At 37.3% G+C, this 25,954-nt stretch overlaps 1 protein-coding gene across 3 annotated transcripts in view; it reads right to left on the bottom strand.

The window, feature by feature from the left end:
• hbp1 (HMG-box transcription factor 1) overlaps positions 1–25,954 on the bottom strand; it is a 51,101-nt gene continuing 25,147 nt past the window's right edge. For all 3 annotated transcript variants that reach the window (XM_060842897.1, XM_060842898.1, XM_060842899.1), the window contains 8 exons: positions 25,428–25,560; positions 18,397–18,508; positions 17,933–18,048; positions 13,606–13,768; positions 13,342–13,486; positions 9,722–10,042; positions 2,395–2,536; positions 1–922 (listed from right to left, as the gene is read on the bottom strand). In XM_060842897.1, the coding sequence (XP_060698880.1) occupies positions 905–922; positions 2,395–2,536; positions 9,722–10,042; positions 13,342–13,486; positions 13,606–13,768; positions 17,933–18,048; positions 18,397–18,508; positions 25,428–25,560 (1,150 nt within the window). In that variant the 3' untranslated portion in view covers positions 1–904. The remainder of the gene's footprint in view (positions 923–2,394; positions 2,537–9,721; positions 10,043–13,341; positions 13,487–13,605; positions 13,769–17,932; positions 18,049–18,396; positions 18,509–25,427; positions 25,561–25,954) is intronic.

A 25,954-nucleotide genomic window follows, 5' to 3' on the forward strand; every position in this document is an offset into this window, starting at 1 on the left:
TTTAAATTTTATGAATTTATTTTAACTTGAATACAATAAAAATAGTTTGTACTTTTGTGCAAGAGTTCCTGTGGGACAACAGCATGTATAAAGACATAAATTTACTTGAGTTAAAGCAGTTGCATAAATGTTGATCTGTGACTATAATATCAACACTGCATGGCAAAAATGCCATTCCATGAGAATGTCACATTTCATGAGTCATTTTCATGTGCTCGCTTTTCATAATGTTGCAAGAAACATTAAAGTGCAATAGCTTTTAGCACAATTGTGGCCCAAGTGCTTCTTGTGCCCCAATTCTGAATACAAGCCTCGAGTTTTATGGCAACTTTAGTTGGCTAAAACACCACAAAGTAAATTTGGGAGTATCCCTGCTACATATACTAATTCCCCCACCGTTTGCAAATAAAGTTAATTGAATTAAAATTGTGCAATATAGTGAGTGATACAAATCATGATACAACAGCAGTTATACAGAACTTTAAACTTTACCCATTTACAATCTTAAAAATAGACATCTTTATATACCTACTTTTTCCTCCCTTACCTTAGCACCACAGGATTTTAGTACAAAGTTTTCAAGCCTAAAGCTATATTTACCTGAAATAACCTTTGACTGAACTTTGGAAGAACAAGTATTATGGCCATTTACAACACGCAATAGTTTTAGAAAAGTCAGAAAGATTAAATGCTTTGATTTACAACACTCAATATCAGCCATTTATATAAAAAGCAAACTATACTTATTTTATTACAATTGTCTAAATATAGATTTATCACACAAAAGAAATCTCAAAATTAAACAAAAGATAGATACACTGAGTCTTTGCTCACTTGCATCCAGTTTTCTAAATTCATTCCAAATGGTGAAAGTCGAGGATAAAGTGGGTTTCAAAAACTCTGGTCACTGCTGCTGAGAACCCTGTTTTTTAAAAAAAAAACATAATTTTTCTTTACAAAACATCTTTTAGATGAAAAATAAAATCGGTTTTCATTCAGACATCTCGCTAACTTATTAAACAATATATATTAATAGAATGGTTACAAATTATCATCTTGAGCTTCGATCCACAGGAGTGAAAAGAGAATATGGCAGCACACCCATGACTATATCCATTAATTTAAATTAAAACAAAAACAGGACTATTTATCATTTCTAATTTTCACTAGTTGTTAAATTGTTATATCTTAGTAACACTGCTAATGTGTTGCTCAATTACAGACTGACTTACACATTGAACCATACAGGATTCTTAAGGTAAATGCTGAGAGGATGTTTCCCCATAGTCTCAGAATAAAGGCATGCCAATCTAAGACTGAGATGAGAAATATTTGAGGGTGGAGTGTCTTTGAAACTCCTGTGAGGGCAGAGTCCTTATGTTTAAGGCTGGGAAAGATTCTTGATCAGTAGGGGAATCATGGGTTACAGGAAACTGAACGTAAGGAATGCCGAATCAGCCATGATCCTGTTGATTCCTATTTCTTATGGTGTTAAAATCCAAAAAAGGTTACCTTTCTTCAGGGATCACCTTAGTGATATTTTCCATGAGTTTATAATGCCAATACCCACATTCTATTTTATCTAAAATCTGCTCACTTAAAACCAGAACAGCCTTGAGCGCAGTTGTTTTAAAACCACTCATTGTGTTCATCCTCTCATTCTCTATACTTGTGCACTTTCTTCTCTTCCAACTGATCTTAATAACCCAGGGCACCATAATGTTAATGAAACATGGATCCTTAGAAGAAAACTAAGCAGTTTGGACTTAAGAAATTGATTGTTGAATCCACAATATTTATATGAAAAGACATTACTCAAAAGGATACTTTTGTAGATATTTTCCTAATCAACTTGTTCAACTCAAACCCAAGTTTCCTGGCCCAGAGGTAAAGACACTACTGCTGCACTATTACAGCCCTATAAAAGGATATTTTTGTATTCTTAGAGGTTCATCTTAGCACTTTCACTTAATTTAGTTATCCTATAAATCTATTAATTCCTAACTGAAGTTTTCTTCAAGTTCAGTTCCAACAATATTTTCTAAAAATCAAACTGTGGCTTCCACGGAGGTGACACCATGAGACATTTGGATGAAAAGGACAATGCCTTACTTTGTAAAAGAATGTCAGTGAAACTTTGACCTTCTAGGCCCTAGTTTTTGAATGTTTGACTCTCAAAAGCAAATGTTTATGATGAAATTAGTTGAGATAAACCAACATCAAAGGCATTCAACAATAAAACATCATTCCGAACTAATTTCTATATTTCAGCAGTAAAATGAGTGTTAATCTTTACTCTGAATATCAATTTCCCCAACCATTATTTCAAAAGAAAAAGAATTCCATACAATTGCTTAATGGAACATAAAAGTTAGGATGCACAGATACACTCACAGAGTTGCTTCGTTTCCTTTTCCAGCAGTCTGGATTAAGGCGTTTTTGTTCCTCTGCCAGAGCCTTGGCTTCCATTGTATAAATTCTCCTCTCTTCATTTTTCATCATTTTCCACTTGTCACCTAAAATTACACTGATGGCCCTGCAATATACATAATGGTTGTATCACTGGGCTAAAATATAACATTCAGCGCAACCTATTCATTTAACAACCAGAGTTAGAATATGACACTGAATCACAGTATTCCAACTTCAAATGGAAAATGCAGACAGGCGTCATCTCACCCTGCAGTAAGCATGGCTGGACATCTAATCACCTAATTTTGGTGAAGTTTCACTGATAAAAGAAAAAATACATTTTCAGGAAAATAGCAATAATGGTTGTTCAATTTTAATCACCTTTCACTTTTGGAAAACCATAAGCTTATTTCTAACTACTGACAATGAAAATGCAACATGGGGTCACGTCAGGAGATTACCCAGAATAAAAAGCAAATATCTTTTAAAAATCCACTGACTTCTCGGCTGCCATAGTTTCCTCTCCAAAACCAGTTTCCACTTCTATTTCTTTCAGCTATCATCTCAGTAAAATTAGTATGTTAAAAAATCTCAATTTTCCATTCAAATCATGTGTTTACAAGTGCATATCATTTTAAAACAAAGATTAACTACTTCAACGCCATAACCATGCTTGCCTCCAACAAATGGGCTGCAATAATCTCACCTGTGCCTTCTAATGCTATATTCCAAGTGAATTTGATTGTTTAATACTGTAACATATACTGACTAGAAAGCTTTACCCTTATTAAATGGAATATTCATACACTACTTCTGGCAAAGATTGCATTCTCCCATCTGTTCCATATATGCTGCCTTCCACCAGTTTGCCTCCAACATAATCTCCTTTTACTTCAAAAGATTCCACCTCACTGTAGTCGAGCCCTCAGCAACATCCAATGTGTTTCCCACACTTCTGCCTTCACCCTTTCCATGGACAGCAATAATGTTCCTCTTATCCTCACCTTCTACCTCACTAGTCTCTGCATTCAAAGAATTATCCACCTCTATTTTCACCACCTCCAGTAGAATGCCAGAACTTATTTCTCTGTCCTCCACTGTCATTTCACAGGAATCATTCCCTCAGCAATACCATGCTCTATTCCTCCATCAGTCATAATTCCTCACTCCTCCACAGCATCTTTGCACTAACCAAGGCCTCAAACACCTTCCAGATAAAGCAATGTTTTACTTGTATTTCTTTCAATCTAGTCTGTTGGTTTCATTGTTCACACTGCAATCTCCTTTATATTAGCATAGACCAAATGCAGACTTTACGCACCCCAACCTTTCAGCTGTTTGCCATTTCATTAGACCACCTTTCTCTCATGCAACGTTCCTGCCTTAGGTCTGCTGCAATGTTTCAACAAGGCATAACGCAGCTTGAGAAAGAACACCTCATTCTCCATATAGGCACTTTGCAGTCTCGCTATGAATACTGAATTCCACAACCTCTGATCCTGACTTCATGATGTCTGCATGCCTCCCCATCCTCCCCTAGAAACCAAATTTCTCAGTCACATAGCACACAAACAGACCCTTTTGTCCAACTCATCCATGCTGAACAGGTTTCCCAAACTAAACTATTTACATTTGGCCTAGATCCCTCTAAACCATTCAGATCCATGTCTAAAATGTCTTAAAATGTTGTAACTATACCTGCATCTACCACTTCTCTGGCACTTCATTCCACATTCCAGCAGCGAGGAACCACTTACTCCCTTTTACCCTGAATTTAAACCCATTTTAAATTTCTAATCCTCTTCCATCACAATTAACCAACTTCTTTCAACCATCTATTCACTTCTGTCAAAAGTATAAAATCTCAGCATTTTACAACCCCTTTAAGTACCTAAAACTCATATTGGATTCAAAATGGTAACTAATTCTCAGTCCATAAATGCAGTCAGACCTGCTGAGTTTCTCTAGCACTCTTCGTATTTACCACAATGAAAGGTTCAATCGCTATCATGACATGTTCAAGGATATTATACCACAAATTAACTTTATGTGTAGTCTATCATTTAATTAAAAAAGGCCAGTTCTTTACAATATTGTAATTGCCTCATTTTGGGCCAGATTGGTTTGAATTGTAAGGTGGACATATAAGAACACTATATGCAAGGATTAATAACTGACTTCAACTACCTTGTTGAATGACAATGGTTACCAGGAAATAAACTTGTATAAAATTATATTTGCTAATTGCTCAATGCATTAATGTTTTTGTTTAAAGTAACCATCAAACAAGACGATAGCTGCAGAATTGCAAAATAACGTACACTTGATGCAAAATAAGCATAACATTTAAAAAAAAGGGTGGACAAAGAACCACTCTGCAAATTAAAATCACACAATTCAATCATTTCAAATAAACCTACATTCCCACTACTTAAGTCCTTGGAAACCTCAATACCAACATTTCACAATTGTTCAAGTTGCTACAAAACTACCAAATATTTTTCAAGCTACTGGTGAACAAAGAAGATACTAGAATTGTTGAACACAAGTTAAGCTTAAGTTAGTTTGAATATCACAGTTGTTAAAGTAGGAGCTATTCGGAATATAAAAATGGTTTTCTGATGACCTCTGGTGGTAGGCAATAGCTGTTAAACATTTTCTATAAATGTTTTGAAATTTCAATGTTTAATGTGACATTATGGAATGGTCCAAGTCTGAAGCCACAATTGCCTAATGTCAATACAAATGAGTTTTGATATCAAGTCTGATGACCTAGTTACAAACATGGTTCTTCATTCTTTGAACTGTATATATTCTCCATGTCATCAGAGCACACCACAGCTTGCATTTAGGAGAATCACATGCGGAGGATGATACAGACACGTTGTGTCACATTTCTCCTACTTTGTCAGTGCTTTTTAAAAGAACGAATATCTGCATTGCTTTCATCTAAAACTGATTCTAAACACCATATGCCTCAGCCTCCCCTTCACTAGCGAGGAAGACAGACTGGAAGTGTTAGGGGGGTGAAAAGTACTTTTACCTTTTAGATTGGTGCTTTTTCTGCATCAACCACAGCCCATACAATCATAACACTAAACAGTGTGAAGGCAGGCCATAAATCTGAAAATGTTCCTCTCTCCCAGATATTTATTTAATGCTAAATTGCATGTTACTGAATTTTTTACATTAATGGTAATTGTCAAATAACTTGCAAACATGAAGGAAATTTAGCAGCTGTTCCTCATTCGTGTTTCACAAACCCAACTGGGAAAGTTGCACCATCATGTCTGGGTAGTTTATATTACTGTGAACATTTGTAACTGTAATGTTTTATTCAGGGTTTTCCTTCCAAGAAAATTAGACCTATTGTCAGTGCAAAGTTGCAGAATGAAACACCAAAGAATATATAGTATTTGTTTTTGTACTATATTTTTCTACCTTATTGTTTCTGAACTGGCAAAAATAACCCAGTCTCCAATCACTAAGTAAATTCTCAACTGAAGTAGGTCCGATTAGACAAAGCATCAGAGATGTTATTAGTTAATGGTCCAATTTTAAGGATAAAATCACCTATAATTGGAAAATGAGAAACTGGAACAGGTTCTGGAAATTAGTGTGTTAAAAAAGTAAACTACTACTTGAAACAGTGCCATTATTTTAAAACACGACATGCTGTGCTCTTCACATTTTAAAAACAAATATAGCATCTTCAACAATGTGGCAGTGTCTATCTGTGGATGATTTTTTTAAACTAAGGCCCCATCAGTCCCCTTGGGTGGAAGTGCAGGATTATAATATTTGATAGAGTAGGGAGTTCTTAAATTATCCTTGGAAACATTTTCTCTTCAGCTGAACGATAAACAAAAGTTCTAATTATTCATATCAAAGCTGTTTATGGGATCTGGCATGCTGTGCAAACAGGCTGTTGCTGAGGTTTTATTTAGACATTAAAGCTCACTATTAACAAATAATAATGATTGCAATTTCAAGACTGATTAAAGTTATTAATATGTTAGTTAGGTTAAATTATTTATCTTTATTTAGAAGATACTACATTAATCAACAAGTCCTTCAATAAATAACTGTGAATAGCATTTCCAATTTGGTGTAGACTAGAAACAGCCAGACACCTCCACAATTTGTTTCTCTAAGCAACTATGAGCTAACAGCTCTCTTCTTTATGAGGAACTAAATCAGACAGCAAATTTCAGAGCTTGCAAAGATGCAGTAAAACACAAAAATCTGAAAGTTGCAATTAAATGTGCTCTGCTCTGACACAATCTGGGTTTTCCTAGTATCTCATTCAGGTTTGACATGGAAATCCAGTGTTTGATTTGTTGTACATTAGCCTCTACACTTGACACGGACTTAAAGGGCATGCAGGTGTAAGTGGGTTGTTGTTGTTTTAACAGTATAGTGATTATTAATTACCACCAAACTACTGCTCCAACATTGAGAAATTTAACTTTAAACCAGCAAGTATAAATGAATTGCCAAAGTTATAGACTCTGCATGGCTCAGTGGGCAGAAACACTTACTGCTTGTCCAACTCTCACCAAAGGTCCAGAGACAGCACTACATGGCCTATGACAACAAAATGTCAAAAGTTCAAAAAGAAACTAGTGTATAAAAGCCTAATGAAAGGTATGTGGCATCCCTTCATCGCTAGTGAAAAAAATGCCAGTACCAAGGTTTCTCTCTTTTCAAAAGGGATGACCAGTAGAAGCTTTTGAGTTGATACTAAGAGGCAAGATATGTACAAATTTCTGTTCTGATTAGAGTTCCACAAACAGTAGGTATATATTTAGGACAGGTAAATCTAAAATCAATATGTAGGTTAGGCGACAATGCAAATTATTGAACTGGTCAAAATTAAGGAGCCCTAACCTAGCAATTTAGGCCACCCAAGTCATGGCATTTGGGTTCTATTGTTTTTTTAAATGCACCCAGTTTGCCATGTCTGAATTTTACATGCTTTTAGATATAAATTTGATTCAACAGTACTAAGAGTCCAAATAGAACAGCCAAGAACTATTAACAGTTGCAAGTGGAGAGATGTCCAAACAAAACTTGGGGATTATCATTCCATTTCCATAGACTGAGGATTCATCCATCAGGCAGAAATAGCCTAGAGGTGATGGCATGCCTCCTTCATAAGTCTCAAAAAGTAAACAACAGCATCCTGGTACCTGAAGAAATTTGTGACCATGTTATATAGAAATGAAGTAGAAAATTAAGCAAACAGGTGAACAGGCAACATAGATCAATGGTCTTGCCTAAAATAAGTAATTCAATTCCCTAGAAAATAGTTACATACTTGCCTATCAGTCACTGAAACAATGTCTTGAATCTAGCTCCCTTGAAGAGTCAAAGGGTAGCACGTGAAAGTATTGTTAGAATTGGGTTTTCCCCACAAATTACAAGGTTACAAACCACAAACCACAACATTAGGTTGATGATGGCCATGATAATCTGAAACTAAATATCTACAAATGCAAAGTCATGCACAAATTCAAGTGCTTCATGAATTCACACTCTTGAAGATGAAAGGGCAAAACAATAAGGTTTCACAATTGAGACCCAAAATAAAGATGCTAGATTGACAAGAAAAACTAGTATGTTCATTAGTTAGCTCCCAGATCTTGGTTGCATTCATTTGCTATTTTTGATACATTCATTAAATTTCTGTGCTGACAGAGTATCTGCAGAACCAAGTGAGATATACAAAGTATATTTTAATATACATCAATAATTTAAAATACAATCTTTTCTTTTGAATTTTTGTATGTCAGTCTTCCCAAAACCATGATTTTAAGTCAGTATGTATCCCCTGGAGTGTTGATGAACATTGTTACTATGGTTTTTGACCAGTCAGAGAACACGCTTTAGCAGAATCTGGGATGAGCAAGTTTTTTTTTTCAAATTTAGTTTTTAGGCAGTTGCAATGAAACCTGACTGGAGACAGAAGCAAGTGAAGCCTCTCCTACAAAATGGAGATTGTTCACAAAATGTATGAGTTACTTCAGTGAAAGGATGTAATCTGTGAAACTTCCACAGCAAGAGTAGTCAGATATAATTCTGCCGATTAGTAACGAGTGAAAATGTCTAAGCTTTCAGCTGAGAGTGTTGTCAAGTGAAAAGGCCTCTTATTCTACAGGACAAGAATGAACATACGGACTTGATAAGTTTCCCCGAATTACTAATTGTATTGTGAAGGAGAGCGATTTTTTTTTATTCACAACAGGTTCTGAAATATTTCAAACTGTTATGTAGATAGCTTGGTTTGTTCTATTTTAATTTTTGTATTATAAACTGGTGTTTTTGTTGAAACCAAATCTGCTTTACAAGCTTATGCTTCAGTAAAACATCACCATGTTAATTAAAAAAAAACACAAATTTGACTTATCAAACTGGATTTCTTATCTGTCTTGTCCAGGAGTAACAACAGCTGAGACCATTACACTTTGTTGTACTGCTTGTGGTATGACCCAACATATCCAAGGTAATAAACTCATTAGCAACATCAAGCAAACCTTTAGTATTCATCATTTTGAGTGGCGATTTAAATCGCTCATATGTCATATTAATACTAAACCTTTAACACAATATCAATGGAACAGCAATGGACAATGCACAAAGTCAGAGGTCAGAAGCTCTTCTTGGATCTCAGTACTAAGTATGTCAACTCTGGAGATTAAAACCACTCAGTGTAGGTTATCTGAATCTAGTAGAGACTGGCACATTGACATCTGGTAGATGGTTGATTCAGGAGGATAGTAACAAGCATCTCAGTGGAACATAACAATACAGGAATGTTTCCCCAACATCAGTCATCCTTTCCAGATCCTTGGATGAAACAACAAAAAAAAACGGCATGTTCTGAAGGAGGGGGGAAAACGGGGAAAAAAAAACTTAATTGGAATATTTACAGAGGAGAGATACAATCACTTACTAATTCCCCATACCTTAGCCAAAATGTAGTCAAGAATAAAATAATACAATCCTCCAAAACATTTAATGGCCTTTTTAATCAATTCTTTTGTAAATATCATATTGCAAATATATCTTGGAAAGCAACCCATATGAAAGCAAAAATATGATCACTAGAAATGCTGCAGCAATCTTCTGTTCTCCCCACCTGGCCCCTACACACAAACGAAGTGATTGCACTGAGATGAATTCTTGCTGTAGCGCAAAAAAAAGGCTTTGTACAAATGCAACAAATAATACAACATAATTGCTGATAAGACTTGTTCTTTATTGTATGAAATCTACAAGTTTTATAATTGGAATATATATTACCAACCTGTTATCCTTTCCTGGGTACATTTGAGTGTATTCAACCCTATACTTTTTGGCAAAGAGCATGAAGGCATTCATTGGTCTCTTGCATTTGTTGTTTGTGGTGTTCAATGTGCTTGCTGTCCCTGAGGTTAGACTTTTACTGGATTTATTATATGAATTACAAGGCATGTGTGGTGATCCAGAAGGCACAGAGCCTGTGATCCATGGTGATTTCTCACAGTCTGGACTGCTGGTACTTCCACTTGTCTGGGAAGCACGACGCTGGCGAGCCATACTACTTAGTACATAAACAGCAGAGGAATCCAGTGGTGTAAAGTCATAACTGTAACATATTGCAAAGTAACACCAATGTTATTAAACTCTCAAACAATTATTTCCAAAAAACCTACCTTACTAAATACAATATCTAAAGGCAAATATTTAATGGGAAGTTCCTATTGGTTTGTCATGCACACATTGAATTAGCATGAATTGCTACATATATTAGATTAGATTACTTAGTGTGGAAACAGATCCTTCAGCCCAACAAGTCCACACCAACCCATTCCCTTACATTTACCCCTGCACCGAACACTACGAGCCATTTAGCATGGCCAATTCACCTAACCTGCATATTTTTGGACTGTGGGAGGAAACCAGAGCACTCGGAGGAAACCCACACAGACATGGGGACAATGTGCAAACTCCACAGAGTCAGTCGCCTGAGGAGGGAACTGAACCTGGGTCTCTGGCACTGTGAGGCAGCAGTGCTAACCACTGTGCCACTTTTAGTATTTTTTCTACAGAATGTGCTTGCTACTGGCTATGCCATCATTTACTCTCATCTCGAAATGTCCTTGGGAAGTGATTGCAAGCCATATCTTGCAGTTATCTGTACTTATTTTAAAATCTACTGGTTATTCAAATTTTCATACCTTTACGTAATCCTTTCCCCATTATACACTCCTGTCTCCATATCAGGGAAACTAACTACACCTTCCTACCAGAAATATTGAAGCACCTCCATTTCACAACTCTCAGTTCCACACGCTGCACTGAGGGAGACTCTGGTATTCCAAACACTAATTCTCTAATTCCCAAATAGCAAACAGTTTTTCTACTTATATTATGGAACTCTTGCATTGGTGTATCCTATTCCATTCATTCCAGACTCTACAACCACTATGTTGTACCTCCACATAACTAAAAACATGCAACTTGCTTGTCCTCAACTACTTTATAAAATCAAACATTAGATTATTGGAGTGGCAAAGAGATTAAGTGAAAATAAAGAGAGGGACAGAATGACAAAGTCACAATATAGATTTGCCCTATGTGCCACTATCAGTGAGAAAACTCAAACAACACTATTTCATGTTGGTCTGATAAGCAGTGACAAACATTCTTTAATACTAAACCTGGTACACTTAAACATGACAATCTTTGAAATAGGTCTTATTATTAAAATGTTTTCAAAAGAAATTATTTACAAACAAAATAGATTAATTTAAGTCTTTACTTTCTTTAGTATTAAAATTACAATGATTCAATCTCGACAATTTTCTGAAATAGATACTGAGCTACAGCAAATCATCAAAAGATCCATATAACGAGTCTAAAAACACACTAATTAATAGAAATGCAATTCAGAGGTATACACAATGCAATTTACAGAATAAATCACAAATAATAATGCAACTTTGCCATAAATAAAATTTACTGGCAGGCAGCCATCTCAATCACAGTCTTAACTGACTACTCATATTGCAGTAGATGGTGGTATTTGAGGAGAAATTGACTTGAAATTGAATCAACTGTTAATATTTCATGTGGCCATTCAATTGAACATATATATTTTCATTGAGGTAAATGAATTTTAAAACACTAATTGGAGAGAATATTATAGTAAACTTTGCAGTAACTATGTAATTTTTGTCGGTTTAAATCAAGAGTGATGATTAGAACAAAGTTTGCTATATAGTCACAGCTGAACTACCAGGTAAAGCTGGCACCATTTATACAATGCTGTGAGCAAGATAATGCATGCTCATTGTTTACTTGTAGTAATTAGAGGAGTTAGTAGATGCACATGCACAAAAGGAAAATTTTGCAACATACTCAATTTAGACATAGGAATTTTCAATGAAAACTGCTTATGTAGATTTGTCACATGATAATTCTATCATCCAGCCAGCACTGCATACCAGCCTACCCAGCTCCTTACATTCTACAACAGAAGAATTCTACATAAACCCCAACTCTACTTATTTGCATACTATGAATACATTTTCCAACAGAAAAAGCAGATGGGTCAGGAAAGAAAATGTCAGAAGAAGAATGCAAGGGTCAGGATTGTTCATTACAGTTATGCCATGCATTAAACTGTAACCCTCGTTTATACATTAAGAACATTTGCAGGGCTTTATCAAAATGGAAAATATCAAAAAGTACACAAATGCAAATGAAAAGCTAATCTTCATAAATTTTTTTTGCTCCAAAACTAAAAGTATGTTGAATCTTGGGTCTTTAAGTGTAATCTAGTACCCTATTGTGGAAACTCTTATGGGTGGTGGATGTGACAATTAAACATTGCAAATAGCCTTAGCAAAACAATAAACAGCAAAAAAGTGATGCTTTCAAATAATAAAATGACCTCCATTTAAACAGGGACCTTCTTAAAGCACAATTTGCTGCAAAATATTATGGACAATTACATAAGAAAATAATGATTTGCCTATTGTATTGAAATGTGCGTAAAGAGTTAATTTAGCACACAAAAATAGTGTGAATATTTAGCTTTTCAGTACTTCAAATTGCTCTAAAAATATTTCCTGACTTAAAAGTTTCCAAACTTAGTTGGAGAGGAGAAGCAGACATTTATTTTAAAGCAAGCGTTCAGTGAATAGTGTCAAATTTTTAAACAGTTAATTTGTAAAAAAAGAATAGAATTAGGCTAATTGCCTGAAATCTTGCTTCTGCTTCTGAGAAATTGCTTTCTTTCTGCTTTGTAATTCTATAAGGGCATGTGCCAAGATCAAAAATCCAGCACATGGAGAAATATTTGATGTAGAGGCACAACCCATCATTTTGTGGCACATAACATAGCTTCACCAATGCACTGCAATACCAATTCAACACACTGATACCAAAATAAGCCTCTAATTAAATCAATTAACGTTTCAGCTTAGTCACCAACTATAAATCACTGAATCACTATACGTGTTTAGAAAAAATCTTTGAACTGATAAAACTAAGTACAACTGAAGATCAAGGTTCAAATTTTAGCTGAATTGCAGTACTTATCCTTTGTTTCTTAAAGAGCAACATTGTTTTGATGTGATATTTTGAAATACGTCATAAATGAAATTCCAGCTATACTGGACGATTCCAATGAAACTAGTGATCAAATCATACATAAAGTCAGTCTTACTGATCATTTTAGAAATATCCATTTTTCCACATTTTAGTGCACAAACATCTTTATTACGTAATTTTAAGAACTGATATGATTTACAGAAGTAAATTAATTAAACTTTTAATGCAAGTTGTTTATACCTAAAATTTCAGGATACATTAAGCTAAAAGTATTTGTAATTTAAAACATCATTTGCAAATAAACAGATCAAGACAAATATACTTCACCTCCTAAATGTGTCAAAAACTCCAGAATCATCAAAGTTGTTAGCATCTGGATGTCCAGGAGGTAGACAGACATCTCCAACTTCCATTTCATAACATGGAATTCCATGATGAACCACTGTTAAGCTGGGGTAAAAGGAAGACCACCCTGCATTTAAAGAAAAAAAAACCTGCATTCCACATTTTGGCAGAAAAATACTTGATCATTCTGACACTACTGATAATCAGCAAAGAAAATAATTACAATACCAACAGTATATTTCTAACCTTTATTTTTTACATAGAAGGGATGGTCCAATCTGCACTCTGCAATTAATTTGCCAACTTGTGACTTGCCAGGGTCAAAGGTTAATTTCAGTACTGAACGCCCAAAGGAAGCTGCTTCTGTATGAGCCACTAACTTTAGCCCTTCGGATCCAAATCTAAATTTCTGTGGAAATAAACAAATTATTTTAACATCAAATTTCGCAAAAGAAACATTTCTCATTTCTGAACAGTCTTCCCTCTGTGACAGTGTTTATTTATCCTTTAATACAATTCCAGGCTCATGACCTTCCCAATTTATGTGATTCTATACAAAAGGGTTTATGAATGAATTTCTAGATAGGCCTAAATAAATGTTGGTTGATACGACAGTATTGTTACAAAAGGTTTACAACAAGACATACATTGCAAAATGTACCTTAGAAATATTAAGGTGCAAGTTTGTGTGAACACAGTGGGAAAACATGTACAAAACTTCTACACAGTATCTTAACGCTTTGAGAAACTGACATGATAAGTCATAGGGTGTTTGCCACTGAAGGTGTGGAAACTAAGCATGTGTTTTATGGGCAATTATTTGTCCTAGTTTGTAATGCTGAGGAAGTAGAAAGTTAAAACTTGAAATTGTTTTGGATCATCTTTTTCCATTTCACTTAAATCATAGAAGGCTAAATACAACTTGTTTTAAATATATTTTAATACATATTTTTAGCGTTATCAAATAAATTACTTTCAAATGACACAGTAAGACTTATGGTATGCTAGCACTTTTGCTGTTGTGTTGTGGTACATAGTGAATACAACTATGAATGAAAAAAAACCCTCAGGTATAACTTTTCCAAGTTCAGGTTCAGACTACCATGGCCACATTACTGAAACAAATGGAACACATTCAAGAAGTCTATTTGAATATACGCTCAAAACACAAAGAAACCAATAATGCATAGGCTAGATTTGAGTCTGGGTTTGCATGGTAATGAAAGAGTGAATGAACGGCTCTCATCTAGCAAGTATCCTTGCTGTTTACTTTGAAGAAAGCCTTGCTGAGAGATTTAGTAATCTCTCTGGTAAGCATTTTATTTCCAGTTATTGAAGAATGCTGCAATCTATTGCACAATGTGCATTCCCAAGGTGCAACTACTATGTCACCAAGTTGCCGAAGTAACCAATTATATTAAAGAATTTGTACAGTCTGCCAACCAGGCTAAAAGCAAACCACTTTAAAGAAAAACAAGTAAATGTTGAACATAGAAGCCCAGAGTGAAGGTAGAAGTCTGAACATTGTGAAAACACTCAAAACAATTACTTTTAAGTTTTTTATTTAAAAAAGGTCCTCCAACAAATCTTAATGGTGACATTTAATAACATGAATGTAAATTTTCAGGTGTCAATCTATTCAATGACAGTTATTACCCAGATTATCCTTGAAGATCCAGTTACATCTGACTGCATGAGGCTCAACTTTTAATGGAGTTTTCAATGGTGTTGTAAAAATGGCAAAGGGATGGCTAGCTCCATGGGTGTTTACGGATATCCGATAGCAGTGCAGTAAGTGACAACTCAATTTTCGGAATTCTGTGTCAATCTGTGCTTGTGCTATCTCCTGAACCCTGACAGTTGACCAAAATTCTCCAACAAAATTCTGGCCATATTCACAACAAATTAGCAGTAAATCTCCGTAGGAAGTGTTCACATTACATGTGAAATTACTCTTGCCTAATCACCAAAACAATACATGATGCAACGCAAAACTAAAGAAAAACTGTATTTTTAAGATAACAAGATAAAATGACAATGTTCTGCTGATGGAAGAAAAGTTCTTCTGCAGATGTGCAAGTCAATAAAATGTCAGAATTTTTAACAAAGCAGGTTGACTTTTATCAAGGCTTTGAGGTGACTAATATACCAGAGATGACTGTAGCTTATTTTGTTGTGTTCAAACAAACAGTTATAAAGAATAGACAGATGGGTGCACATTGCACATGTTTCAACGCAACTTGCTGTTCTCTAGTTTGGTTTGCAAATCAATGTCAAGACTGAACCTGCCTTGTTTAAAATTAAACTAAATCATAGAGTCACAGAGATGTACAGCATGGAAATAGACCCTTCAGTCCAACTCATCCATGCTGACCAGATATCCCCAACCCAATTAGTCCCACCTGCCAGCAGCCAGCCCATATCTCTCCATACCCTTCCTATTCATATACCTATCCAAACGCCTCTTAAATGTTACAATTGTACCAGCCTCCACCACTTCTCTGGCAGCTCATTCCATACACGTACCACCCTCGGTGTGAAAAAGTTGCCCCTTACGTCTTTTTTATATCTGTCCCCTCTCACCATAAACCTATGCCCTCTAGTTCTGGACTCCCTGACCCCAAGAAAAAGACTTTATCCTGTCCATGCCCCTCATAATTTTGTAAACCTCTAAAAAGGTCACCCCTCAGCCTCTGACACTCCAGGGAAAACAGCCCCAGTCTATTCAGCCTCTCCCTATAGCTCAAATCCTCCAACAACATGGCAACATCCTTGTAAATCTTTTCTGAACCCTTTCAAGTTTCACAACATCTTTCTGATAGGAAGGAGACCAGAATTGCACATAATATTCCAATAGTGGCCTAACCAACGTCCTGTACTCAACACTCCGACCACGTTTGGCAGCTGCCATTCATTATTAACTGGTGTGTTCTCCATGACAATGCCTCTACCAATTAGAGCCTGCAAAATTCAGATTAGCACACTTCTTTCAGTGGAAAATGTTGTCGTTCCTTTCCTTTGATCATTTTTGGAAACAGTCCCAAATGGAAGATGAAAAGCTTCAACAAAATGTCTTTTTTCACCAATATTCAAGATCTGTTTACTTGATCCTCACTATATGTGGATCTTTACACCTTTCTGTAGATCTCCCATCAACAGGTCCTGATGAATTGGAAGTGTGGTGTAATTCAATCAGCATAAATAAGGAATACCCATTGTAGCACTGGTATTGTTATTCACAGGAGATCCATGTCACAATCCTGACTATCTACGTGGGATCAAGTACCAGATAATGTACTACCATCCAGCTACATTCAGATGATTAGACCTACCTACATTTTGACAATGATTCATGTTGAGTGCACATCAACATGAATCCAGACTTCAAAAGTCCTAAGATGGCCTGCTAATTAGAAGAGAATATTCAAGATTTTTCTCAATTAATGTTGTGGATGATCTACATCACAAGTGATCATTCATCCCCTCTGCCAGCATTTTTATTAAATTGACAATTGGTGTCAGAAACACGATATAATACATTCAGCCCAAATACCATGGTGAGTATGGACACAACAAAATAAAGTTGTAAACATCAACCTGTGAATTCAAATTTTTTTGGAGATTCCAACATTTTGCTCTCCTTTCAGACAAAAATTTCTTTTTCAACACAGGACCTTATTTTAGTTCTGGAAATCTAGTTTGAAAAGTATTAACACATTCATGTGAATAAACTCATGCTTATGACTTGATACTTTAGTTTTAGCTTTTTTTTTTAAGTTGGAGAAACAATTCTGCTTCCGCACTGGAAAAAAGACTTCGCAAACACACTTTTACATAAACAAATAGGATTCAACTATTAAAACAAAAGCTATATTAATATGCTTTAAGAAATTAAACATCTAAGGCTGGAAAGTATAATTTAAGTCGATTCTGCTTCCTCAGAATCATCCAAGATATGAGGATAGTAAAAACCACACTGAAGACTAATAATTGGAAATTAAATTATTATAATATGCTAACTTCATGTTTTCTTTAAAATATTGCACATTTAGGCACATGAAACCAGAATGCTTACATGTTTTTTCTTGTTTCGTGTGGTGCTTGTGGAAAACTGTTATGTCATGTTATAAAACTATTCAATGCAATTTAAGTTGTAAATGAAACTACAGCACAATTCAGTCAAAGTACGGATTTCCACCATGGCAGTTATGTTACGAGCACATCAAGCACTTATTGCCTTTCTTTATCAATGAGGAACAAGTAAAGGTTTGTACGTCAAAAGTAGTTATTTATTTCCTTGAATGCAGAACTAAAACTGGGTGCAGCTTAACAGCAATTGAGTCACTAGTTTCCTAATATTGAAAAGAATCACTATACACCAAGGTATACACCTTCACAAAGGTTATTCAAGATTATTAACACTAAAAATAAATACCAATGCTTCAATAATGCCCCAGCAAAATAGGAATAAATGTTTCTTTGTTTTTGTTAATCAATCTACTGAGATGTTGCAAATCTATTTCATCAAATTTCCAGAAATTAGTCTAGACATCAAGACAAATGAAGTGACCACCTTTTGTGAATGATTTTTCAAGCCTTTTTCATCTTCGGATTTAATTTCCAGTTTTGCAAATTCTTCAACATCCTGCCAATCTCTAACATCACCCTTCTGGAAGCGTAGACGTGTCCCTATAAAAACAAACAACAGTAGGCTACAGACAAGTGGAAATTTTGGAATATACATTATTTATCAAGAGTAATTTGTATTAAATACTGTAGCCACCAAAATTAACTGCCATTCTCATATTCAATATTACTACTCCAACTTCGGTTACCATGAAGGGTGCTCCCTCTCAACCACTCCTGAGCTGTGGTGACCATTATATTAAACCAGCACTAGTCATCTCTCTCTAATGAGAGAGCAGCGCTATTGCCTGGTAGGACTATCACAACTTTACCCTTACTTTACTCATAAGTATTTCCATAAATCACGACCAAAGTGATAACTTTAATAAGTCATTACAAACAGAGCTTTACCTTTCATGAAACAGTTCCAAGCAGTTTGTGGCCATGAGTGGGACCATCCAAGCTCATCATCATCAGATAGAGATGACATACAGAAGATGTCTGACTCTGATTCACTGTTTTCCTGTTGTAAAATAAGAAGGAAGTTATTTTCTTTCACTAACTCCACAAGTGAAACTTTTAAAATATATATCAATGCACATACAGGTGGTTCTGCTATAGTGCATGCTTCAGTAATACAAATTCACTTGAACATGATTGGCAAATTGGGAACAGTTTCTATTGTGGAAACATTTAAAGTGTGTATTGATTTATAACACAAATCCAGCCCCATTAGTTTAAAGTGTGCTGTTATTACAATTTTCTTTTAACACAGGGTTGCTTTTGGCAGAACTACTGTATTGATATCATGACACTTTCCCCTTCAACTGATCTGCAGGGTTTTTTTGGAAACTGGGTGAAGTCAATCTTCAGTTCAAATGAGAAAGTCTCCCAGATGAAACATATGCCTTAAGGAATCGCAATTTCTCGAGTTGATAAGTAGCATACTGAAGTGTTTATATTATCAATATTACCACTTATTTTCCCACAGATGAGATGACAGAGTGCTTACAAATTAAGTCCCAAAAGGTGGCATTGCTTGCCCCGTGCCCAAGTTCAAAATCTCTCATCTGGGCTGCAGAGGAAGTTGATGTGCGAGGGGAAAGATCCAGATGTCCTGGTGGACAAAGGTAACAACAATATATGTAGAAAAAGGTCCTACTGAGGGAATACAAGTAGCTACTGGCTAAATTTTAAAAAACTGAACCAAAAAGTAATAATCTCTGGATTACTACCATAGCAATGAGCAAATTGGCTTAGGGTCAACAACATTAAACAGGCAAACATGTGGCTCAAACACAGATATGAGAGAACAAGTTCAAATTCAGGAGACATTGGCAGACAGAGAGTCATAGAGATGTACAGCATGGAAACAGACCCTTCGGTCCGACCGGCCCATGCCAACCAGATATCCCAAACCAATCTAGTCCCCATTTGCCAGCACCTGACCCATATCCCTCCAAACCCTTCCCATTCATATACCCATCCAAATGCCTCTTAAATGTTGCAATTGTGCCAGCCTCCACATCTTCTGGCAGCCCATTCCATACACGTGCCACCCCCTGTGTGAAAAAGTTACCCCTTAGGAATCTTTTATATCTTTCCCCTCTCACCCTAAACCTATGCCCTCTAGTTCTGAACTCCCCAATCCCAGGGAAAAGACTTTGTCTACTTATCCTATCCATGCCCCTCAATTTTGTAAACCTCTATAAGGTCACCACTCAGTCCCGACGCTCCAGGGAAAACAGCCCCAGCCTGTTCAGCCTCTTCCTATAGCTCAGATCCTCCAACCCTAGCAACATCCTTGTCAATCTTTTCTGAACCCTTTCAAGTTTCACAACATCTTTCCGATAGGAATGAGACCAGAGCTGCACACAATATTCCAACAGTGGCCTAACCAACGTCCTGTATAGCCGCAACATGACCTCCCAACTCCTGTACTCAATACTCTGACCAATAAAGGAAAGCATACCAAACTTTTTCACTATCCTATCTACCTGTGACTCCACTTTCAAGGAGCTATGAACCAGCACTCAAAGGTCTCTTTGTTCAGCAACACTCCCTAGGACCTTACCATTAAGTATATAAGTCCTGTTAAGATTTGCTTTCCCAAAATGCAGCACCTCGCATTTATCTGAATTAAACTCCATCTGCCACTTCTGAGCTCGTTGGCCCATGTGGTCCAGATCCTGTTATAATCTGAGGTAACCCTCTTCGCTGTCCACTACACCTCCAATTTTGGTGTCATCTGCAAGCTTACTAACTGTATTTCTTATGCTCACATCCAAATCATTTATGTAAATGAGAAAAAGTAGAGGGCCCATCACCGATCCTTGTGGCCTCCACTGGTCACAGGTCTCCAGTCTGAAAAACCCTCCACGTCCACCCTCTGTCTTCAACCTTCTAGCCAGTTCTGTATCCAAATGAGATCTAACCTTGCTAATCAGTCTCCCATGGGGAACCTTGTCGAATGCCTTACTGAAGTCCATATAGATCACATCTAGTCCTCTGCCCTCATCAATCCTCTTTGTTACTTCTTCAAAAAACTCAATCAAGTTTGAGGGACATGACTTCCCACGCACAAAGCCATGTTGACTATCCCGAATCAGTCCTTGCCATTCCAAATACATGCACATCCTGTCCCTCACGATTCCCTCTAACAACTTGCCCACTATCGGGGTCAGGCTCACCGGTCTTTTGTTCCCTGGCTTGTCTTTGCCACCCTTCTTAAACAGTGGCACGTTTGCCAACCTCCAGTCTTCCCGGCACCTCACCTGTGACTATTGCTGATACAAATATCTCAGCAAGAGGCCCAGTAATCTCAAGTTCTCTAGCTTCCCAGAGTTCTCGGGTACACCTGATCAGGTCCTGGGGATTTATCCACCTTTAACCGTTTCAAGACATCCAAGCACTTCCTCCTCTGTAATCTGGACATTTTGCAAGATGTCACCATCTATTTCCTACAGTCCAAATCTTCCATATCCTTTTCCACAGTAAATACTGATGCAAAATATTCATTTAGTATCTCCCCCATTTTCTGTGGCTCCACACAAAGGCCATCTTACTGATTTCCGAGGGGCCCTATTCTCTTCCTAGTTACCCTTTTGTCCTTAATAGGTTTGTAAGAACCCTTTGGATTCTCCTTAATTCGATTTGCCAAAGCTATCTCTTTGTCCCCGTTTTGCCCTCCTGATTTCCCTATTAAGTATACTCCTACTTTCTTTATACTCTTCTAAGGATTCACTCGATCGATCCTGTTTATATCTGACATATGCTTCCTCCTTTTTCTTAACCAAACCCTCAATTTCTTTGGTCCTCCAGCACTTCCCATACCTACCAGCCTTCCCTTTCACCCTGACAGGAATATACTTTCTCTGGATTCTTGTTATCTCATGGCTGAAGGCTTCCCATTTTCCAGCTGTCCCTTTACCTGAGAACATCTGCCTCCAATCAGCTTTCAAACGTTCTTGGCTAATACCATCAAAATTGGCCTTTCTCCAATTTAGAACTTCAACTTTTAGATCTGGTCTATCCTTTTCCATCACTATTTTAAAACAAATAGAATTATGGTCGCTGGCCCCAAAGTGCTCTCGCACTCACACCTCAGTCACCTGCCCTGCCTTATTTCCCAAGAGTAGGTCAAGTTTTGCACCTTCTCTAGTAGGTACATCCACATACTGGACCTGAAAATTGTCTTGTACACACTTAAATTCCTCTCCATCTAAACCTTTAACACTATGGCAGTCCCAGTCGATGTTTGGAAAGTTAAAAGCCCCTACCATAACTACCCTATTATTATTACAGATAGCTGAGATCTCCTTACAAGTTTGTTTCTCAATTTCCCTCTGACTATTGGGGGGGGGTCTATAATACAATTCCAATAAGGTGATCATCCCTTTCTTATTTCTCAGTTCCACCCAAATAACTTCCCTGGATGTATTTCTGGGAATATCCTCCCTCAGCACAGCTGTAATGCTATCCCTTATCAAAAATGCCACTCCCCTTCCTCTCTTGCCTCCCTTTCTATCCTTCCTGTAGCATTTGTATCCTGGAACATTAAGCTGCCAGTCCTGCCCATCCCTGAGCCACATTTCTGTAATTGCTATGATATCCCAGTCCCATGTTCCTAACCAAGCCCTGAGATCATCTGCCTTCCCTATTAGGCCCCTAGCATTGAAATAAATGCAGTTTAATTTATTAGTCCTACCGTGTCCCTGCCTGCCCTGACTGTTTGACTCACTTCTGTTCTCAGCTGTACCCAGCTCAGATCGATCTCTTTCCTCACTATCTCCCTGGGTCCCAACCCTCCCCACCCCACCCACACCTTACTGGTTTAAATCCTCCCAAGCAGTTCTAGAAAATTTCCCTGCCAGTATATTAGTCCCCTTCCGATTTAGGTGCAATCCGTCCTTCTTGTACAGGTCACTTCTACCCCAAAAGAGATAACCCTGAGGAAGGAGGGAGCTGTTTGGATGGGACAGGCTGCACCTGAATTGTGTCGGGACCAGAGTCCTGGTGAATCACGTAACTAGGGCTGTGAATAAGGCATTAAACTAAGGAATGGAGGGACTGGTTCAGGTGCATGGAAAATGTTAAAAGTGGGATGGGGGGAAGCGCTCAGAGATTAACATTTCCAGAAAAATTAATAGTACAGACAGTATGGCAAGGGTCAGGCCTAACTTCAGGCAAAGATAAGGGAACAACTAGGAGAAGGGGGCAGTGAACATAGGATTGAGGGTGTTGTACTTCAAAGCACACAACATAGCAAACAAGGTAAATGAGCTTGTAGCACAGATTGAAACTGGCATGAACTATGCTGTGGGTACCACTGAGACATGGGTGCAAAGGCATCAGAGCTGGGAACTAAATACCCAAGGATACATGTCCTATCAAAAAGACAGACAATTGAGCAAAGGGGGCAGGGTTGCTTTGTCAATAAAAAACAAAATTGATAGAAAGTGATTTAGAGTCAGAGGGCATAGAATCTGTACAGGTAGAGTTGAGGAACCACAAAGTTTATAATAAAATGGCCCTACTGGGAGTCGCACGCGGGCCTCCTAGCAACAGTCAGGATGTGGGGGAGAAAATAAATCAGGAAATAGAAACGGCACGTAAGAAAGGCATTACTTCAATAGGGGATGTCAATATAGGAGCGTCTACAAGATGGTTTTGGAGCAGAGTTACAAAATTCTGGATTTACTGATGTGTAATGAGGTAGACGTGATTAGGAAGCTTAAGGTAAAGGAACCCCAAGGGACCACACTGACGATAATATGAGAGAATTAACTCTGCAGCTTGAGAAGATGATTAAATCAGCTGTAAAGGTATTACAATTGACTAAATGTAACTACAGAGGCATGAGGCAGGGGAGCTGGCTAGAATTGATTGGAAGGGCAGTCAAGCAGATAAGATGGTGGAGTGGCAGAGGTTTCTGGGAGTAATGCAGAAGACACTGCAGAAATTCATCCCAAAGAAGAAAAAACACACTAAGAGGATGATGGGGCAACCATGGTAACAAGGGAAATCAGAGAATACATAAAGCAAAAGAAAAAGCATATAACATGTGGAAGATTAGAGGGATGCCAAATAATTGGGAAGCTGTTAAAAACCAAAAGATAACTAAAAAGCAATGTGAAGTGGGAGAAGATGAAATAAGAGTAAACTAGTTAACAATATTGAAGAGAATTGGTACAATTGAATTTCTTTAGATATCTAAGAGAGGTAAGAGTGTACATTAGATAACTGGAAAATGTTTCTGATGTACACTCTTGCCTTTCTCTTAGATATCTAAAGAAATTCAATTGTACCAATCCGGAGAAGTAGTAATAGGGAACAAAGAAAATAAAGAAGAACTGAATAGATATTTGGCATCAGTTTTCACAGTGGAAAACACTAGCAACATACCAGAACTTAACAGAGTCAGGGAGCAAAGATGAGTATAGTGGTCATCACAAAGGAGATGGTGGTAAGGAAGCTGAAAAGGTATGAAGATGGAAAAATCAACTGGATCAAATGACTACGCACCAGAGTTCTGAACAAGATAGCAGAAGAGATTGTAGAGGCATTGATGGTAATCTTTCAGGTATCACTGGAGTTAGGGATGGTCACAAGAATTGGAAAATGGCTAATGTAACACCTGTGTCTAAGAAGGGAAGGAGGCAGAAAACAAAAAACTAAGTCGGTTAGCATCACATCAGTCATTGATGAGGTTTGAGAATCCATTATTAAGGATGAGATTGTGGATTACTTGGAAGTGCATGGCAACCTCAGCACGGCTTCATCAAGGCAAGGTCATGCCTGACAAATGTGTTACAATTTTCTTGAGGCGTTAACAAGCAAGTTGGACAAAGGAGCGCCAGTGAACCTAATCTATTTGGATTTCCAGAAAGCCTTTGAAAAGTGCTACAAAGGAAGCTACTAAATAAGAAAGGAGTCCATGGTGTTAGGGACAAAGTATTCGGATGGACAGAGGATATACTGACTGGCAGAAAACAGATAAAGGGGTCTTCTCCAGGATGGCAGCAGGGGACGATGTTGGGACCATAGCTATTCATGCTAAACATTAATAACCTGAGGGCATTGTTGCAGATGACAGAAAGTTAGATGGATGGGCAGGTCGTGTTGAGGAAGCGGGGAGGCTGCAGAAGGCCTTGGACATGCTCGGCAAGTGGACAAAGAGGGCAGATGGAATATAATGTGGGAAGTTCGAGGTTATGTAGGTATAAAGATTTCTTTTTAAATAATGAAGGCAGACAACCTAGAAATCTGAAGGACAAAGGGCCTTGGCAGACCTAGGTCTGGATTTTCTTAATGTTAACATTCAGGTTCAGTTAGCAGTTAGGCAGGCAAATGCAATGTAATCACTCAGTTCAAGAAAGCAGGAATACAAGTGCAGGCCTGTAAAAGGCTTGGTCTGACCACATTTGGAACAATTCTGGGTGCTGGATCCAAGGAAGAATGTCGGAGGGTGTCCAGAGGAGATTTATGAGAATAATCCATGGGATGAAGGGCGTGTCATATGTGGTGTGGTTTAGGACTTCAGGTCTGATCTGACTGAAGCTTGCAGAATATTCAAAGGCCTGAATATTGTGGATGTGGAGATGTTTCCACAAGTAGGACAGACTAGCACCTGAGGGCACAGCATCAGTGTGAAGGGATGACCCTTTAGAGACAAGGTAGAATTCCTTCAGTGAAAGCTTGGTTAATTTGTGAAACCCGTTGCCGAAGAGGACTGTAGAGACCAAGTCACTGAATGTATTTAAGACAGAGATAGACAGGTTCTTGATTAGTAATGGCATCAAGGGTTATGGGGTCAAGGGAAGACAATGGGGTTGAGAAAATATCAGCCATGATCAAATGGCAAAGTAGACTCCAAGGAGCAAAATTAGAGCATTCAACCCAATCTCTTAGGGTCTAAGTCCAACCAAGTTAAATAAACATACCCTTTCCCGCTTTATAGTGGTCTGTTTTTCCCAATGACTTGGAGAGAGGTTGATTTCACTTTCTGAGAGAGTTGGAGGAGGACGAGCATAGGAATGTAAACTTTTACTTGTGGCCACTATATGCACTGGAGCTCTGAAAAGACAAAACCACGACAATAGATGAAACATTAAATGTACAGTATGGCTTATTTTCTTGATCAAATATAGTGCAGACTCTTGTTAAACTTGTAACTTCCATTAAAACAAATACAGTCCCTCTGAAATAGTGTGAAGCTACCAGGTAGGAGAGTGTCCAAGACAGAAGATTTCATTTAAAAAAAAAACATTTTCACATTAAAGGATAGGGATTTTTAAAAATTATTCAACACCAACGGATAAGGAAAGTATACGCATATAATCTATTTATTCAAAATTATTTTCCAATTTAAAAACAAAATCAGCTAACTATTTGTTAAAATTTGTTTTATTTCATCAAGATATGCACAATCAACTTCGGTCAGTGCTCTGGCTAAGCTGTGAGATAGTAC

The sequence above is a fragment of the Hemiscyllium ocellatum genome, chromosome 23 (assembly GCF_020745735.1).
Source record: "Hemiscyllium ocellatum isolate sHemOce1 chromosome 23, sHemOce1.pat.X.cur, whole genome shotgun sequence".
Taxonomy (NCBI): Eukaryota; Metazoa; Chordata; class Chondrichthyes; order Orectolobiformes; family Hemiscylliidae; genus Hemiscyllium; species Hemiscyllium ocellatum.